Raw genomic sequence first — 19,783 nt, forward strand, 5'->3', positions numbered from 1 at the left:
GATTCGTCAAAGAGCTTCTAGGTTACACAGCATGCATTTTGGTGGTGGGGGGGGGGGGAAACCGTTACATTTAGCGACTCAATTTCTGCAATCCAAGCTATAGCTTCAATCAATATTCCTACAAATTCCAAAATCGAAGAAATTCAATCATTCATACACATACTGGCAAAACAAAATAAAAATCTGTACCTCCAATGGATCCCTGCTCGTTGTGGTATTATGGGCGATGAGATTGCACTGTTTGGCAAAGAAAGGAACTAAAATATTACAAGTACCCTTGAAAAAGATAACTTATCACAGTGCCAAATTGTTCATACAAACACAATTTCAAATCAAAATTTTAAGAAAATTTCAAGAAAACAGTAATAATAAATCTTGGTCAGTGTTGCTTACTGAAAAAGAATATACATACTAGGTTCAAAAAGTTCCCGGAATTTGCTAGTATCATAGAAACAACGTACCTTAAACACTATTCTACAGCATTCCCTTCAAAATAGTTGCCTTCCAGAACAACACATTTTTGCCAACGCGTGTAGAGTTCCTGGAAGCAGGCCTGGAAGCCATTTTGTGAAACCCGTCTTGGTGCTCTCGTCGCGTTTGCGATAACCTCTTCAGCATTGAATCTCCGTTCTTTCAGATGACTTTTCAGACGGGGAAACAGAAAGTAATCAGGGGGTGAGAGATCAGGAGAGTATGGTGGGTGATCCAAAGCAGTTATGTTGTGCCTGGCAAGAAAATTCTTTACAATAATTGGGCGATGAGCAGGTTCATTGTCATGCATAAGGAATCAGTTGTTTTCTACCCACTTTTCTGGACGTTTCCTTCTCACTGTGTCCCGGAGGCGACGGAAGATTTCTACGTACAATTCTTTCGTTACAGTACGATCTTCTGGAATGAACTCATGGTGGATGAGACCCTGAGAGTCGAAGAAAACTTCCAACATAACTTTGCCTTTGGAAGTGTCCCTAGGAAATTTTTGCTTCCGAGGAGATGTTTTCGATTTCCACTCAGATGACTGTCGTTTAGGGACTGGGTCGTACAAGTGGCACCAAGTTTCATCATCAGCAATAATTTTGTTTAAGAAATCACCATCTTCATCAGCCATACTGATCATGTCCCCAGCAAGAGTCATTCTTGTTTCTTTCTGTTCTGCCGACAACATTTTCGGAACTAACTTCTGATACACGTAATGCATGTTGAGGTGCTTATGAAGAACATTGTGTACACCTCCGACTGATATTCCGACCTCTGCTGCTATCTTTTTTATGGTTTTACGTCGGTCGTCCCTCACAACATTACGCACACGCTGAGCGATTGCTTCATTTGTTGCAGTTGTTGGTCGGCCGCTGCGTACGTATCGCGGCCACCAGAAAAGCGTTTATGCCAGCATACACTTGAGTTTTTCATTGCTGCTTCGCCATATGCTTCTTCCAACAATCTTAATATCTCTGCAGGAGTTTTGTGTAACAAAACACAGAACTTGATGTTTGTACTTTGCTCTGTGGACATAATTACAAAATGCGACGAACAAGCAAAACACTATGATAAACAATTGCCTACAACTCAAAACCAACAATCGCCATTATCAACAAACTTTAAGGAAATGACATCATGAATGTTACCAACAAAACAAATGTATAATATCCCTTGTTATATATTAATACGAAAAATGGTAGTAAAATTCCGGGAACTTTTTGAACCCAGTAGTATACCTGATTCTCCTCCACATAATGCAGTAGCAAAATTTCGGATGCTTACTGGCTATGACTGTTTGGCAGCACACCTGTTTAAAATTGGAATTTTTGGTTCACCAAAATGCATTCTGTTTAACTTAGAAGATTCTTTGATGAATGAAGAACATGTACGAAAATGTTCAGCTTTGGCATCAAATCTTCTGGATTCGGACTCTAAATTATAGTGGGAAGCTAGAAGGCGAATGGAGAACTTCGAAGTGTCTGGGCACTGCCACTGCCACTGCCACCACCACCACTACTATATTTATAATTCGCACTAGTCCAGCTAGTATGGTTATATTACTGTATTATTACTTCATCATTTTCATCGTCGTTCTATATTATTCTGTCATAACATGTTTTTGTAATATTTTATTTAGGCTATATCAGTGGTTCCCAACCTTTTAAATGTCACAGACCTCTTGGAGCTCATATTTCATTTGGCAAATTCCCAAAATATTTTGTATAATTTAGGCTAGTACTCATATCCTACTCATTAAATATTTGCGTAATATATGATATGATATATTTTATTCCATCAGCTTACAACAGTTGTGATCGCCCTTCACATTTCTGTATATAGTGCCATCATTCCCTCGGATATATATTCTGCTTACACCTTTTTAAACATCCGGCTATTACATATAAATGACCCTGATGACTTTTCTATCACGTTTCTCCCCTATGTTTCCCTCCCTTCATTTTCTAGTTACCCCTCCCTTTCCTAGTTATCTACCTTATTCTTACTAATCTCATTTAATTTAATCACTTCTCTCAATTCCTTATTAATTGTTCCCAACATTGTTTACATTAAGTTGAACTCTTCCATAGTTGTCAACTTATTTATTCACTTGAATCACTAATGTTCACTGACCACTTATTCCCACTAATCTAATCTGTATATTTTCAGACGAAATAGTTTCTACACTTTTATTATATTTTCGTTCCCACTTTCTTTATTATATTTCTATCACTATTTACTTATTATTACTCCCTGCTTATTACTTGTATCTTATCCTTTTTCACTAATATTCCTTTGCCTTACCATCTTTTCTGTCACCTCGGAATAACATTTAGCAGCGATCTCGGCTGGGGGGAACATGTTACAGACACAGCGGGAAAAGCATGGAGAGCGTTACGCTTTGTGATGAGGGTACTAAGAAAAAGTTCTGATAAATCCAAAGAGATTGCATATAAATCACTAGTACGTCCAGTAATGGAATATGGTGCTGCATGTTGGGATCCTTACAGATTACAACATATTAAGACACTGGAAAAGATTCAAAAACGGGCTCTTAAGTGTTGTCGGAAAAATTCACCATTAAAATGGGACACATTCACGGACAGGAGAACGCGAATTCGATTACGTGCACTGTTCAAAGCATACAGAGGTGAGCCTGCCTGGAGAGAAATAAAAAATAGGTTGCAGCCACCAAATTACTCTTCAAGGAACGACCACTCATATAAATTGAGGGAAAGAAGGCAGAGGACGGACACTGGAAAGTTTTCTTTTCTCAATCGTACTATCAGGGACTGGAATGCTTTACCTGCAGACTTACTAAAGGCTTTACCAACAACCAAAAATGTATTTAAAAATAGGCTTAAGGACCTTACTAATAGACGTAATTATACACAGTATTTAAAGGGTGTAAATGATATGTTGTTATTGAAGTGTTGTATTAGTGAAGAATTATGTTGTGTCAGTGAAGTGTGTTGTATCAGTGAAGAAGTATGTCGTGTCAGTGAAGTGTGCTGTGTAAGTGAAACGTGTTCCTGTCAGTGAAGCTTTATAGTTTATAGTGGCAGTGCATAGTATTTGAACAGTGAAATGTTTTTGAAGTGTTAGTGAAATCAGGATAGAATCAGTGAAATGTGTCGTAGTTCCAGTGCAGTGAGTGAGTTGACAGCGAAATGAGTGTAATTTAAAAGGTACTTGTGCAGATATGGGTTTTAGTTCGATCTTAGTTTTAAGATACAAATTAGATTTATTTCAAATGTTATTTTAAGTGATCGTTTCATTTAATTTAGTATATTCCCTGTTGCTGTTGTTGTTGTAATTATTATTATTAATTATTGTTAGTATTAATTATTAGTATTATTATTAATTGTATTTTTAATTAATAAGTTTATTATTGTCATTATTGAGTGTAATTAGTTACCACTGCCACTGGGTATATACCCATTGCAGTGTGAATAAATACATATATACATCATCATTTCCATTTTTCTAAGTTTTGTCATTCATGCATACTATTTTCACATTTACATAATGTAATAAATTGACAGCGATATTATATTTCAGTTTTAGCTTCTGAATATAATCTACCTCAACATCAGGTTTACCTTTATATCTGTTCTTGAAGAAGACCAGAATAGAAAATATAATCTCACAAAAGTATGCTAATTTCATGCAACTAAGACTGCAACAAAGAGGTTGTAGGAAACACGATTTTGAATCTCGAATCGGAATATAATTCTAATAATTTTAACAGCCCCTTTTCTTTTTTGACGGGCAAATTATTATTTGCCAACAAAATGAGATTTTTTATACACTTGTTTTTTTATTCCATTATAGGAAGGCTAATATTCCCTTTATTTTAATGCCAATCTATGAAGATGTTTTCCTTTTATATTTCCGAAGATATAGGACAGAAGTTCATCATCATATGTTGCTAAAATGGAAAATGAATCAAATTCTCGATTAATAAGGCCACCGGCATGGCTCAGTCATTAAGGCGCTTGCCTCCTGGTCTGAAGTTGTGCTCGGGCGCGGGTTCGAGCCCCACTTGGGCTGATTACCTGGTTGGGTTTTTTCCGAGGTTTTCCCCAACCGTAAGGTGAATGCCAGGTAATCTATTGCGAATTCTCGGCCTCATCTCGCCAAATACCATCTCGCTATCACCGATCTCATTGACGCTAAATAACCTAGTAGTTGATACAGCATCGTTAAATAACCAACCAACCAATCGATTAATAACTCAGTGAGATCACAAGTTTAATTTTTTATCGTTGCTTCAATCTTATCTTGAACAGTGAACACAGTTAAATTTGGACCCTAAGATTAGAATTTAAAGAAACTAAGAATATCGGATAGGTATACAAGACTTGCAGGCCAAGAGAAGTCCCTTGGGTGAACTCACTCCTGTTCAAATCTGTGTCTCATAAGTCTGAGATAAAAGTATTCCAGCAAGCTGATAACAATCAGAGAACGTGATAAACCTAACCTTTGTTAAAATAACGCACAGTGTGCAATTTTCCCAATCTAGGTGGACAAAAATCAAATTTCGACTTATTTAGTTAGGCATGGGTTAATATGAATTCATATTCACTTGGAGAATGTTGTGGGGGACAGCTTTTACTGTTTTATCAGCAGCAAACTCTTTTTAAAGGGATGGGAACAATGAGTTCTTTTTAACATTTTTCGCACTTGTTCAGTCGTAAATAGAGAGGCTTACTACTCGTATGTGGGTGAAAAAGTGTGCCAACTGTTAGTGATTTTTTGTATCATAAGACATAAAATCTGTTCAGACAAGTATGTCCTTAGTAATTAAACTGCAATTTTAAGTTTGTAAAGTAGTTTTCTTCTTAGAGTAGGGTTTAAACATTACAATTGAAAAAAAATTATACAATTATACTTTTTTTTTTTTTAATTTCTCCAAATATGATGTAACTTTTAATATAGCCAGGCATGTCCGGTTACAATAATTATTTTACCATTAAATATAACATCATTTAGAATGTTGAAACTTTGTTTTAAAATTTGCGTGTTCTTGCGCATTGATCAGTAAGTAATTGTTTTCAGTGGCGGGGCACACAGTAACGGTGCAGAAGTGTTTCATGTTTGGCTTAAAAGCAGAAAAAATCACAGAATGAGGAAGTTTTTAATAACTGTGTTAGTGGCTTACGCTTACAAAATTATACACAAGACATCAAACATCAGATTAAAAATACATTGGACACAATTTTACCTAACCTTAACAAATTCATAGTGGATCAGAACACAAATCTAGTATAAAATAATTTCTCTGCATTCTAACGGATTGTTATGAAACTTTGTACAGACCTTACAGGTAGCACATTTTTTTGTGTAGAAATTCTGATTATGTTCGCACAGGACAAACTATCTCTTTATAGGGAATTATTTAGACAAAATAACTTCTCTCCTATCTAACAGATTTTTATGAAACATTGTATGTTAAGTTACAGGTAGCATATATTTTTTGTGTACGAACTATATTTATGGTTCCATTAGAGGAACTATCCCTTTATAGGGGATGCACTTAGGCAAAATTAATAATTTCTCTCCTATCTAACAGATTTTTAGTGAAATTTTATACAAGGGTTACAGATAGCATATATTTTTTGTCTACAAAGTCTGATTATGTTTTTATAAGAGGAACTACTCATTTATGGTGATGCATTTAGACAAAATTAATAACCACTCTCCTATATAATACATTTTTATGAAACTTGTACAAGAGTTCCTGGTAGCATAACAGTAAAAGTACAGTTTGTACAAAAAATAATGCTACTTGTAACTCATGTACAAAGTTTCATAAAAATCTTATATCTAGAAGAGAAATTGTTAATTTCGTGTAAATTCATCCCCTATAAAGGGATGGTTCCTCTTATGGAACTGTAAATATAGCTTGTACACATATATATACCTATGCTGCATGTAACTTCCGCACAAAGTTTAACAAAGATGTGTTTTATAGAACTGAAGTTATTACTTTTGTCTAAAGTCTAAACTAACTCTTATAAAGTAGTAGTTCCTCTTACACAAACGTAATAAATGCTCAACACAAAAATATAGCCTATACTTACTATCTGTAATTCCTGTACAAAATTTTGTAAAAAATCTGTTATGTAGGAAAGAAGTTACTAATTTTGTCTAAATGTAACCCCATTGAAGGGGTAATTTCTTTTACACAAACGTAATCAAAGCTTCTACACGAAAAAAATATATGCTGCCTGTAACTCCTATACAGAGTTTCATAAAAATCCGTTGGAATGGAGAGAAGTTACTAATTATGTCTAAAACCACCCCCTATAAAAACGTTATCAGAATTTCTACACAAAAAATATGTGCTACATGTAAGGTCTGTACAAAGTTTTATAACAATCCGTTATAATTCAGAGAAGTTATTAATTTTGTCTAGCCAGATTTGTATTTTTACACACACTTTGCCGTTTTAAAAAACACCTTTGTTCCACGGACCCCTTTCAAATCAATCACAAATCCACAAGGGTCCGCAGATTACAGGTTGGGAACTGCTGGGCTATATGATATCTAACAAAGTTATCATAGAATTCAATGTTTATCATGCACAGGTACCTGCCCATCGTGCGCATTTCAGTACTCACTGGCCAGCAAAGTGTTACAGTTGTCACGAATGTTGATCCTAATACACAACCTCTAAATGTTCAATAGAATCATATAAACCGTACTGATGAAAGCAACGAAAATTAATGTTAATCGGAATCCCAGTCTAAGAATAAAATTGCACATACGTTACTGAATATCTTCTGTCTTTTGTGAAACTTAATACACCTTTATTAATACCTGAAAGCTTTTGGCCAATTGCCTCTTGATCGTTGTCCAGCCCTTGCAGATCTTCACTAACACGAAACCTCTTCAACAGTGCAATAAATTTCTGTTTCAAGTTCCGTTGCTGTTAACAGAAAACAAACAATTCTTGGTATACAATACGCCATAAGGTATAAAACATCATTCTTCTTCAATAAAAACTACATATGGGTCATTCCATTGTTACGAGTGTAACAGATATTTAATTATATTGACTAAAATCTTAAGACTGTCAATTTCTTATCTTGTAGACAGTTGAAAAAGTTATGGTATATGCATATAGTTACCTAGTTGTTGATCCATTATTATGAAATTCATATCTTCTGTCTAAGAAAAGGGGACGGGGAAGACTAAATGTTACAGGTGTGACAAAATTTTTCATTGGCATTCCGAATTCATATAGTTCATTCAGTAACTCTGCTAATTGGTAAGTTCTGAAAGAGTAAGACTTTTTTTTTCTGTATCTGTAAGATTTTTAGAACAAGATTACCTTTTTTAAACTTGAATTTATCAGTAAGTGTTTTCAGTGGTGGGGCACACAGTAACACAGCAGCAACTATATATAACATGTTACAGGTGTGACAAAATAGTTAAATATAATATTTCAATTATTTTATTATTATTTGCTCCAAACATCTGAAAATACAACTAATTAAAGATACAAAAGGAAACAAATGCAATCACAAAGTTTTATTGTTTGATTTTAATGTGAAAATTAATCATTTTGAAACAAAAACAAACTGTCCACGCTTATTTATAACTCTTGGATGTTTCACTTTTTTAACTACGATAGAAGTTTTCTCCATAGATACATCTTCCTTCTTTGGTCAGATCCATGAACTCCCACTATAGCCAATATAGGAAACAAAACCACGATTGAAATTATCAATCAATTAACAAAGTTTAACTGTGCTGTTTATGGTAATATGTAGATTCTATTTAAAATGCTGTATATCTATGTCTCCTGGATCATGTTGAGTACTTTAATATACAGAAATAGACTTTTTATGGAATATAATTTTTTTAGATACAGTACAAGACCAGCTGACATGGAACGACCCATATATACCAATCTAATAGCTCTTCAAATAACAAAGGATAACCTATTGGGAGGAAAAGAAATCCCAGCCATCTTTTCCTTTTGAACGGTGATGCTACCAAGTTTATACATCATAATTGATCTTGAGAAGAAATTGTAAATCACTGTAATAATAGCGTTTTCTCATTCACTAGTCAAAACAATACTAAATACTTTTACACTACCTATGTGATATCACTGATATCTACTGCCGAAATAAGTAACTACACAAAATGTGGCCAATGTTTCAACTTCTGTTACATGAAGTAACTTTGGTACAGAATACAGTAGAGAAAATGTTTAGTATAATATGGTCCTAACACGAACTTCATTGGATTTCATTAATGGTGAGATTAAAAGTGTGATGTTAAACATATCCAGTGTCCATACAAGCAAGTTACACTTAAGATGTGAAGTTATCTACACTACATCTCACTGTGAGGAAAAGTCACTTGAAAGGAATGTGATGCATTTATAGAAAAGATGCTAATATATACTGTATTAGATCACTGTCACAGTGTGGTGGCTTGTCAGAATGTTTAATTGCATGCTTAAGAAAAAACTATTTTTAATATAAATGTTGACTGTTTCATCTCTGATGATAACCATGTTTTACTTAAAATTTATGCATCTTAAAATTTTCATTCTGTTTTTTATTACTAATGAAGATGACCAACAGTATCTCAATGTGCATAGACATTATGAATATTAGACTGGATTTAATTTGAATATAATTCCTGTACTGTAAAGATAACATGATATTATCGATATTTTCCGAATTCATTCAGTAAAGGTAAACCAAAATGTAGATGTGCCTCGCAAATTGGCCATGATGATCAAAATGGGCAAGAGATATGGTCTCTACCTCTGTTATCACAATACTCAGAGGTGAGTACTCAGAATTACATTGCAGCTGCTTTACTTATGAGAGATTCTTTGAGCTCCAGAGTCATTTTTACAATTCTGACTTTTTCCTGGAATCGAAAATGAGCTCCAGTCCGTGGTCAGCAGTAACACTGGCTGGGCCAACTCCTCTCTTAATCTCTTTCAGTCTTTAAATCATTAACAAATGTTCCATCTATATTTCCCTCTGAAATAAACATTTTTAGTTTATAGTTAGCATTACGAGTGATAATTATGTTGGTGTCTCATTTACTCTGGCGTTGGCAGGGATCTTGGTCCTGGAAGCTTTGCGCGCCCGTCTGCCCATCGCGTCCTCCGGCATGGGTTCAGAGTCTGACCCTTCAGCCTCTCCCTCGTCGTTGCTGCTGAAATCTTCCTCCTCGTCAGAATAGTCTCCTACAACACGGTCTGCAAACACAAGAAACACAACACCCAAGACTTTAGTCAAGCTATTAATTATTCCTGGAAGGTCTGAAATGGTCAATGTTGGCCAGTGACAAGTAAAGTGTTTTGAGTGCCTATGAATCCTCAGTCTAATCACTAGTCAACAACATTTTTTGTGCCGACAAACAGAATGCTGATTATTATTACCAAGTCTGATGTGCTGATTACGAATATGTAATCAGATTTTTTTCCATTACGTCAGATTTCTGAGCACTGCAACAATGTTTTATTTTATGAATAGTCATTATACATTGCGGGCGGGAAGTAACTTGGTATTATTAATTGGCTGTAAAATTTTTAATATCAATGGAACCATAACGAAAATTATGTGTACATATAGATCATTAAATAGAGTTTGAACTTTTGTGCATTCGTAGTATAGATGGTGGGTGGCTGTGAGAGGCGGTTCGCGCAACAATAGCAAAGATGGTCGATCACCTGTTTGTTCACGAGTGAGCGCAGATTGCTGCACTCTATAAAGTGTGGAATTACATTGTTTTCGTTCAGAGATGGTGGCATACAGAGAAAGGAAGGAATGTTACAATCCGTCCAGAGACAATAAAGAATTGGAAGCAAGGATTCGGGGCATTATCACCAATGCCCCAAGCAAATTCCTCCAGAAGACTGTGGATTCCATTACTGGGCGCTTGAGGAAATTGGTGGAAGCCACAGGTGCTTACGTTTAATTTTGTTCTAGCATACGTATTCCCATTTAACAAGGTACACATGAAATAAATTTAAATAATTTAGCGTTGTAAATATAGAATTTATACACATTTTTCAATACTAGTATACATGTAGCACTTCTACTCATTATACCACGTCGGTCTTCACTTGACACATCTGAATCATGGATTGTCGATACTCGAAAGATAAGATAGACTTACAGGATGCCTGGTAATGAAAACAGAAACAGTCAGTCTGTACTTTGTTTAGTTCAGGTGTAGAGGTTTTGTTAGTAGTGTGAGCTGTTATGTGTGAAATGAAATGAAGAAGCAATGACGTAGTTGTAAGAACTTTGAGAACCAATGGTATGGCGTGAACAAAAAAACCACGAAGGTGACTAGTATTTCTGCTTAACCAATGTTACTGGATTTTCTTAAAAAAAGAAGAGACTCTTTCAGTAACCTTATCTCCCGTCAGCTATAAGACCAATACTTCATGGAGAAAATTTACCTGTTCTCATTTCACCTTCTACATGACAAGAAGAATCGGAATCTAACTTAATGTCATCTGATGATCATGACATCAAGGGATGACGTCTACATTCCAGATGAAGAGAGAGAAGAAAAGCCACATTTAATAACATAGGTGGAACTCAACGATCTGGTACGTGATTTGTACTTAACTAAACAGCTGATTGAGCTTCTAGGATCTCGTCTTCAGGAATGGAAGGTGCTGGATAAAGATACTAATGTTTCAATATTTAGAAACATAAATAAGGATCTATTACCATTTTTCATAGTTACAGAATCTGGAGTATGTGCATGAAGCGATGTAAATGGACTGATTAAAACTAGGTATTACACATAATGCTGAAGAGTGGCACTTATTTACAGATGCTTCTAAAATTAGTATCAAAACCTTCTTCTTACACAATGGTAATAAACGTCCCTTTGTACCTGTAGCATACAGTGCAGTAATGAAAGAAACATACAAACTCATGTGTCGTATTCTTGAAGCCAATAAAATGTGAAAACAATTGTTGACATATTAGCGGGATCTTAAAGTCTTCTACATGGAATGCAGGTGAATTCACTAAATATCCTTTTTTTCTGTGTCTTTGGGACAGCCGAGATATTCAACATTAGTATATAGTCTAAGAATGGCCAAGAAGAAAAGATTTCACTCCTGGGAAACATAATGTAAAATTAAACCTTTAGTTGACCCACAAAAAATATATCTCTATTGTTTACACATTAAATTAGAGCTCATGAAGAACTTTATGAAAGGTATGGACACAACAAGTGAAGGTTTCAAATATCTACGAAGAATATTCCCTGGCTTGAATGATGTAAAATTAAAAGAACGAATATTCATTGGACCTTAGATTAAAAAAGTGATGGGTGACCAATGCTTTTAGAAAAATTAACTCCAAACGAATTTGCAGCATGGGAGTCATTAAAAAGTGTTGTGAATGGGTCCTTCGGCAACAAGAAGGAAGAAAATAATGACGAACTAGTTCAGAGTCTCCTTCAAAATTATAAGAATTCTGGATACAGGATGTCTGTCAAAATTCACTTCCTGCAGTCTCATTTAGATTTTTTTCCTAAAATCTTTGGTGCAGTGAGTGATGAACAAGTGGAATGCTTTCACCAAGACATTTTATAGATGGAACAGCATTATAAAGGGAGATGGGATGAATCTATGATGAGTGATTACTGCTGGTTCATACAAAGAGAGAATAGTACAACACACACAAAAAAAAGTGTTTTAAAGCGACACCTGCCTTCCACTACGTAAATGTAAGCAGCCATTTACATAATTATAACATGAAGAATACTTTACTTTTAGTACTAACACCACTATAATAGTGGAAGACTATGTTTATGCATTCTGCATTAGATATTAAAAATGTGGAACTGCTTACTTAGTACCGAACATTTCAGAACTGTAATAAGGGTAATAACTGAAAATCTGAGGGTGCTGCTGAAAAATGGGTTCCATTTTTGGATTCAGCATGGCAAATATATGGATAGTAACAATGTTTCATTTCGGCACAATTTTCAAAGTTAAAATTTGTTGACTAGTGTAATTACTGAAAGATTACAAAAAGGACTGGAAGACAAAATACGGCGATAATTTATACGAAGTTTTCTATAAGTACACTTGGTCTAAACGAAACTAGCCGGCATCTCGAGTCAGTCACAGTCCTGTTCGGGTGATAAAGCAGTTCATACAATAACACAACCTCTTGGTGTTAACTTCCACAGAATACCTATAATATGTAATAGAGTAGTGGTTAGACTGCTAGACTTTCATGCAGGAATTTATTTTATTTTTTTATTTTATTGGGTTATTTTACGACGCTGTATCAACATCTAGGTTATTTAGCGTCTTAATGATATGAAGATGATAATGCCGGTGAAATGAGTCCGGGGTCCAACACCGAAAGTTACCCAGCTTTTGCTCGTATTGGGTTGAGGGAAAACCCCGGAAAAAACCTCAACCAGATAACTTACCCCGACCAGGATTCGAACCCGGGCCGCCTGATTTCGCGGTCAGACGAGCTGACCGTTACTCCACAGATGTGGACTTCATGCAGGAATGTTTTATCCACATTCGATTACCTTCTGTTGATATATATGTTGTTATGCAACTGATTCTTAATGTAAAATTTTCAGTTAAATTCGTTAAAGTTAGTTTATTTTTATATAATAATAATAATAATAATAATAATAATAATAATAATAATAATAATAATAATAATAATAATAATATTTATTAATACTATACACTTGAGCTACATTAGGCATTGCAGCCCGAAAGAGCAGAAGCTCATGCTCGGGCACAGTTCAGATCAGTTATACAAAATATATAAAAAAATTACGAGAGTTCATTGAGCACAATCACATTAATAAATACATACAGCATCTAATAACAGGGTCTATATACAAATAGAAAATACAGAAGTACATGAATATTAGAGTAACAATTTTTAACTCAATTAGCTTAAACAATTAAATAATTAATCTGATTTGTTTCTTAAATCTATGTGTGTTAAGTGTACTTAGCTCAGGGTAAGCTCTAATTAATGTATTATATATTTTGGGTCCAAAATTTCTGCTGTGTTTTAATCCAGCAGTTGTGTGGCATTTGGGAGTATTTAGAAAGAAACTGTAGTTTTGTCTCGTCTGGTATTCATGAGGATCAAATTTAAATTTATTGTGGTTTTTATGGAAGTAAATCAGCAATTTTTGTTTATAAATTTGTTCTAGATTTGACACACCAAATTCCTGAAAAATTAATTTTGTTGGGTAATCAAAAGGTTTATATAGACAAATTTTGATAATTCTTTTTTGGAGCAGACTTAAAGGACGGAGAGTCGATTTTGCCATTCCTCCCCAACCTAAAATACCATACTGAATTATTGATTGAAACAGAGCTAAGTACACAGTACGCAGAACATAAACAGGTAAATAAGAGCGTAGAATGGAAAATTTGTGGATTGTTTTACGCAATCTGTTACACAGAAAGGAGATATGCTTGTCCCATTTTAAATGTTGGTCAATAATAATGCCTAAATATTTAACTTGTGAGGATATACTCAAAGTGTTACATGAGCAAGTAAGTAGGTTACAATCATGTATAGTTATACTTATATTATTATTTATTTCTAGTTGCTCAAGGCCATGTGATGTTAATGAAAATGGTATTAATTTTGTTTTAGAAACGTTCAAAGAAAGTAAGTGAGCATCCAGCCATTCTTTAATAATATTAATACCACTGTTAGAATTTTGATAAGTTTCATTCCAACTCGAACCGCTATATATAACCACAGTATCATCAGCATAAGAATACAGAGTACCAGAATATTTCTCAATGTCAATTTTAAGTAAATCGTTGATATATATTAAAAACAAAACAGGACCTAAAATCGTCCCCTGAGGTACACCTATATCAATGTTACGTGATTTACTAAGGTGATCATTTATTTTAGTTGCTTGAGTTCTGTTACTTAAGTAAGATTTAAATAATTTTAAAGCAATTCCATTAATTCCTAATCTATCCATTTTATTCAAAAGTATACTGTGATTGACCGTGTCGAAAGCTTTTTGTAAGTCTAGAAAAATTCCTAGACATTTATTTCCTACATCTAATTGTTGAATTATTTTTGAGGTAACTGCCATAATAGCATCATCAGTGCACAAATTTTTTCTGAAACCAAATTGATTATCATTTAGTAGTTTATTTTTTTCTAAAAATGTTATTAACCGTGTTTTTATACATTTTTCAAATACCTTAGAGAGACTGGTTAATAGTGAAATGGGTCTGTAATTATTAAGATTATTTTTGTCACCAGACTTGTGAATTGGTATCACCACAGCATGTTTTAGGGCTGTGGGAAATACACCTTGAGATATGCACAAATTAAATATAAAGGCAAGTGGTTTAGAAATAGCTTCCATAGTAAGTTTCAGGGTATTTGTTGTAATACCATCAATACCAGGAGCCACATTATTTTTTAAACTGTTTATAATATTAATGATTTCACATTCGTTTACAGGAAACATAAACATAGATGATATACTTTTATTATAAAGCTTATAGTGATGAGTACCAAATACTTTCTTTTTTATATTAGATACGATGTCATGACTTACATTAGTAAAATGATCGTTAAATTAATTTCCGATAGTTTCCTTATTTTCAATTGTTATTCCATTTCGACTTATAATTGTCTTTAATATACTATTTTTATTACATTGGGTGTCAGTAGCTTCGTTTATGGTCTTCCAAAATTGCTTTGGATTATTTTGATTTTTGTTAAATTTTTCAGAATAATATTTGATTCTCTGATTTCTTATTACATTAGTGAGAATATTTCTATATTTTCTGTAGTAATTTAATAAAACATTGTTTTGTGGGTCTCGTTTAACTTGCTTAGCTAACTTATCCCTAGATCGTATTGATTTAACAATACCTGTGTAATCCAAGGTTTAATTTTTTTGTACTTACTTGAGAATTTGAGAGGGACATGATTAGAATATTTACAAATTAGGTTACAGAGTATTTTATAAAAATTATCGAAACATGTATTTGCGTCTTCATTGTAGAATATAGATTCCCAATTAATATTATTAATATTTGATATTAGGCTGTTATGGTTTATAATTAGCTTATAATTGTCCGAAGGTTCAGTGGCTTCTCTGCTAATACTTTTATTACTGATTGACAACAATGCAAAAGTCATATAATGATCAGTTATTGCGCTTGCATATACTCCAGGTATAAAATTTAAGTTATTTCCCGTTTTTAGGAAAATATGGTCAAGACATGAATTGGATGATGGACGAGTAATGGAATTTAAGTATTTCACGTATCCATATTCATGCATGATATTTAAATACGTGTTGCCAAAATTATCTAATCTATTTTCTAAAATTTGAATGTTTATGTCACCCAGAATAACATGGTTGTTTAAATCTTTGTATATTGACAAAAAGCTTTCAAAATTTTTCAGAAATTCATTTTTGCATAGTTTTGGAGATCTGTGAATTGCAGTTAGATTAACAAGAGTATCATTAATAAGTGTTAATTGAAAATGTATAGCGTTGCAATGGGAAATGTCAATATCACTTAAAGACACTACGATGTTTTCCTTAAAATATACAACTATACCATCACATTTATTATACTTATTACTTTTAACCAATTTTTTATAACCATTAATATCATAGCCAGAGTCATGATCAAGCCAGGTTTCAGTTAGAACTATGATGAACATTTGTCATTATAAAGTCAATTGTTCACCAACAGAGGTGGAATGAGTATGAATTCGTCGCTTTCTCAATTAGAGCAAGTCACCATATAACAAAATAGGAGTATAATATGCACACTTGTCATCTATCAGTATGATGGGCTATAAAACATCCTCCTACCGCTGGAATAAATATAACTCCGCCATTTCAATCACCTGGCTTGCAATCATTATAGCACAGAATAGACATTTTCAACCAGTGTACCACGAATGATCTGCTGGTGTGCCGCAACAAAATGAAAGTAGTAAAGATTGTCGTATTAAAATTGGAAAAATAAAAATGAAAAAAGTGGTAAATAAAAGTAAGTCCACAAGAGCCAATTTTCAGCGAAAGCGGTACAAGTCAACATTCAGTAAACACAGTGTAAGTGTGCGAGTGGCAGAAAGAGTGACTGAAGCATAGCTAGAGTTGCCAGTTAGAATATCGTATCAACCTTGAATTGAATTTGAATTTAAGGGAGGGAGCACTACGACCTATCACTGCGACCTTGTCAGAACTATTTCGCTGGCCCTCAAGGTGGACACATTCCGAAATCCACACCAGCTGACCACACTAAAGTTCCCTGCGTACCAAAGTTCTTCTAGGCCAGCTCCCTTCATAAATTTATATTTACCTATATATTAACATATAAAAAGTGAAATTAATGACTCGCATTTATTTTCTGTGTAAGCAGACGATACCACAGACATTTGTCAGACGTCCCAATGCTTTTATGGTGAAATATGTTAATGTAGAGGGGAAACTAGTAGAGAAAATTTTTGGGTTTCATATCGTAAGTGCAAACAGATCAGCAGAAACACTTTTTCAGTTACTGGATGGTGTCTTAAAAGAATTTCACAGGAATCTTGCAAGTATTCTCTCTTGCTGTGATGATTTTCTCGACTAGTACATCGGTGAAAGGAGTTTTTCTTACCTATAAAGAATAAAACTTCTGTAAGGAATACGACATCACAGGGTAGACTTTCGTCTCTGTCGAACATTGCAATCCAAAAGGAACTTTCAGCTCAACTTACTGAAAGCCACCCCTTTTACAATGACATTATCGATAGGTTTGCTGCCCTAAAGGACAGATCTGATCTACAAAAATATAGGTGAGTTATGCATGTCTGACTTACTAATTTACCAATATTTCATTTAAAAAAAGTAGTGAAAGTTTTTTTTTTGTGTGTAAGTACTTCTTCACTTACTATTTGAGACACGAGCCGCCACTGGTTTGCAGCAAGGATCTGTGCCAGGCACTATATCCCATAAGAAATATAATGGGATGCGCACGCAATGTTCACCTTCTCCCGTCCATTTCAGCATCTAAAACGTGCCAGGCAGAGTTTACCACTCTAGTTTTTAAATGCTTGGGTAGCTATATACAACCCCATTATTATCTCAATTCCTTACTCCTCGCACTCTTGTCTGTTCTCCCGCTTTGTCGGAATAAGTTTCTTAGAGGGAAGAATGCAAAAATAAGATAATAAAATCCCTTTCGGTTTCTTAAAGTACTTTAACAATGCTTTTATTTCAGTATATTTCTAACTGTAGTAAACCTGTATTGTGTTATGTACTGTTGTGAGGAAATTAATTCGGTTATCACTTTATTAAAATCTATGCTTTCAATATTAACGTAATAAAAACTGACTTCGTATTACATATTGACTTACACGGCATTTAAATATTCACCAAAAACAGCAAAGTGCTAAAGTTAACATCTGGCAAATTCAACTTGGATGTTTATTTAAAAAAAAACAACTGGTTGTGTGGGTGATATGGAGAATGTGTTCTTCTGTATACAGTGTGTTCTGTTTCGAGGTGAACAAAACTAGTTAAAAGTGGGTGTTACAGATTTACTACACTTTGGGTCTAAAGGATAAAATACAAGACATAAAAAATCAAAGATTCATATGAATAACGTCTTCAGAGTGTCTATGCTAGTTAAATTAAACTTATATTACAGACTCGCGATTGCAAAACACAACAAGCAAGTTGAGGAAAACAAGTATGTCCTAAATTTAATAATAAATTATATAAAATTTTATGCGGCAGTAAATTTAGCATTAAGAAGGCACGAGTAATCCGACGACTCAGAATACAGGGGTGTGTTTCGTGAATTAGTTCACTTCAGTTCTGAGTCAGATAAATACTTAAAAAATTAAAAGAGTACCGGTACTTAACCAAGTCAACAGCATTTAAGAGTAGGCCTAATTCTAAAATGATACAAAACGAGTTGCTTGATTGCATGTTAAAAGTGTACCATGTAGAATTAAAAAAGAACTAATGATTCACTGTAGACTATATTTCTACAATTGTTGCCCATACGACTGATGTTACAACTCGTCCTACTATTAGGTTACATTATTAATGGAAAGCCTGTCTATTAATCAACAAACATTTTTTCTCCAATTTGTCTGAACTCTGTGAGTTTAATAATAATAATAATAATAATAATAATAATAATAATAATAATAATAATAATAACAACAATATTGTTACTATTTATTCCTTATCTCTGGCACCAGGCATTAAATGTTTATGAGCCGCCACTGGAGGTAGCATGTTCGATTTGTGTACAAGCACCTGAGTACGTTTATATAAGAAAAAACTATCTTTTGTAAGGGTGCAATTAGACAAAATTAGTGACTATGAATAGAATTGAATATATGAAAAATCTGATATAAAATATGTACTTTATTCTGTTGAATTCATGGTATATGTTGCAAATTGTTGAAATGTCTCCACATTTATATCAGATATACACGATATTGTTTGCAGAATCACACAGAATCGTTGGATAAGGTCTTCATTTATTCCTGTTATGTTAGCGCTTTGGCTGGCATTTAAAAAAATCTTCTTGCCGTAGTGCTGTCATTAGTGGTCCCACATCTAAGTTTCATTCTATGAACCAGAAGACTCATTTCATTTCGGAATTTTTCTCTAATTATTTTCTTCCTGGATTCACACTTGGATTTGCCGGTTTCACTCCTGATCTGGCATTTTTTAATCTCTAATCTGTAAGCGATATGTAGAAAATATTCGAAACGAATCCAGGCGTGAAGTGTGGAAAGACTGAAACTGTAAGCTTCCTTTTGCAATGTTTGTGGCCTTCGTCGATGAAATCTTTGGGTAGTGCACACCAAATATATTCCTTAAACGTTTTATTCTTTGTTAGGGTAAGCATCTTGATAGGTTCCACAACATTGATTTGCTGTTGAGCTTCTCTGATTAATCGTGATGTTTCTTTCTGGAAGAGAATTTTAATGGATATATGCAAAATCTCGTAGCTATTACTGTTTCACTGAACAGTTTTCTTGGATGACTCCTACTTGGTCGAGGTATTGCATCCCCAGGCACAGAAGCAAAATAATTGCATAGTATTTCTTCCGGAAAATTGAAGGAATCAATTAGGCAGTCAGCATTATTATTTTAAGAATCTTTTCTAACTTCTGTGGCACATTAATCAGAAGGACACAATTTTCAATAAAAACATTTTTGATAACTGTCTTAATTCTATTTTTAATAACATTGGGAATATCTTTTAGTTCTAATGGTACTATGATATTATTTA

At 33.9% G+C, this 19,783-nt stretch overlaps 1 protein-coding gene across 5 annotated transcripts in view; it reads right to left on the reverse strand.

Annotated features, from left to right (window-relative positions):
- KrT95D (phosphofurin acidic cluster sorting protein KrT95D) overlaps nucleotides 1-19,783 on the reverse strand; it is a 1,059,178-nt gene that overhangs the window by 183,754 nt on the left and 855,641 nt on the right. For all 5 annotated transcript variants that reach the window (XM_069825465.1, XM_069825491.1, XM_069825473.1 and 2 more), the window contains 2 exons: nucleotides 9,558-9,712; nucleotides 7,300-7,408 (listed from right to left, as the gene is read on the reverse strand). In XM_069825465.1, the coding sequence (XP_069681566.1) occupies nucleotides 7,300-7,408; nucleotides 9,558-9,712 (264 nt within the window). The remainder of the gene's footprint in view (nucleotides 1-7,299; nucleotides 7,409-9,557; nucleotides 9,713-19,783) is intronic.

The sequence above is a fragment of the Periplaneta americana genome, chromosome 1 (assembly GCF_040183065.1).
Source record: "Periplaneta americana isolate PAMFEO1 chromosome 1, P.americana_PAMFEO1_priV1, whole genome shotgun sequence".
Classification (NCBI taxonomy): Eukaryota; Metazoa; Arthropoda; class Insecta; order Blattodea; family Blattidae; genus Periplaneta; species Periplaneta americana.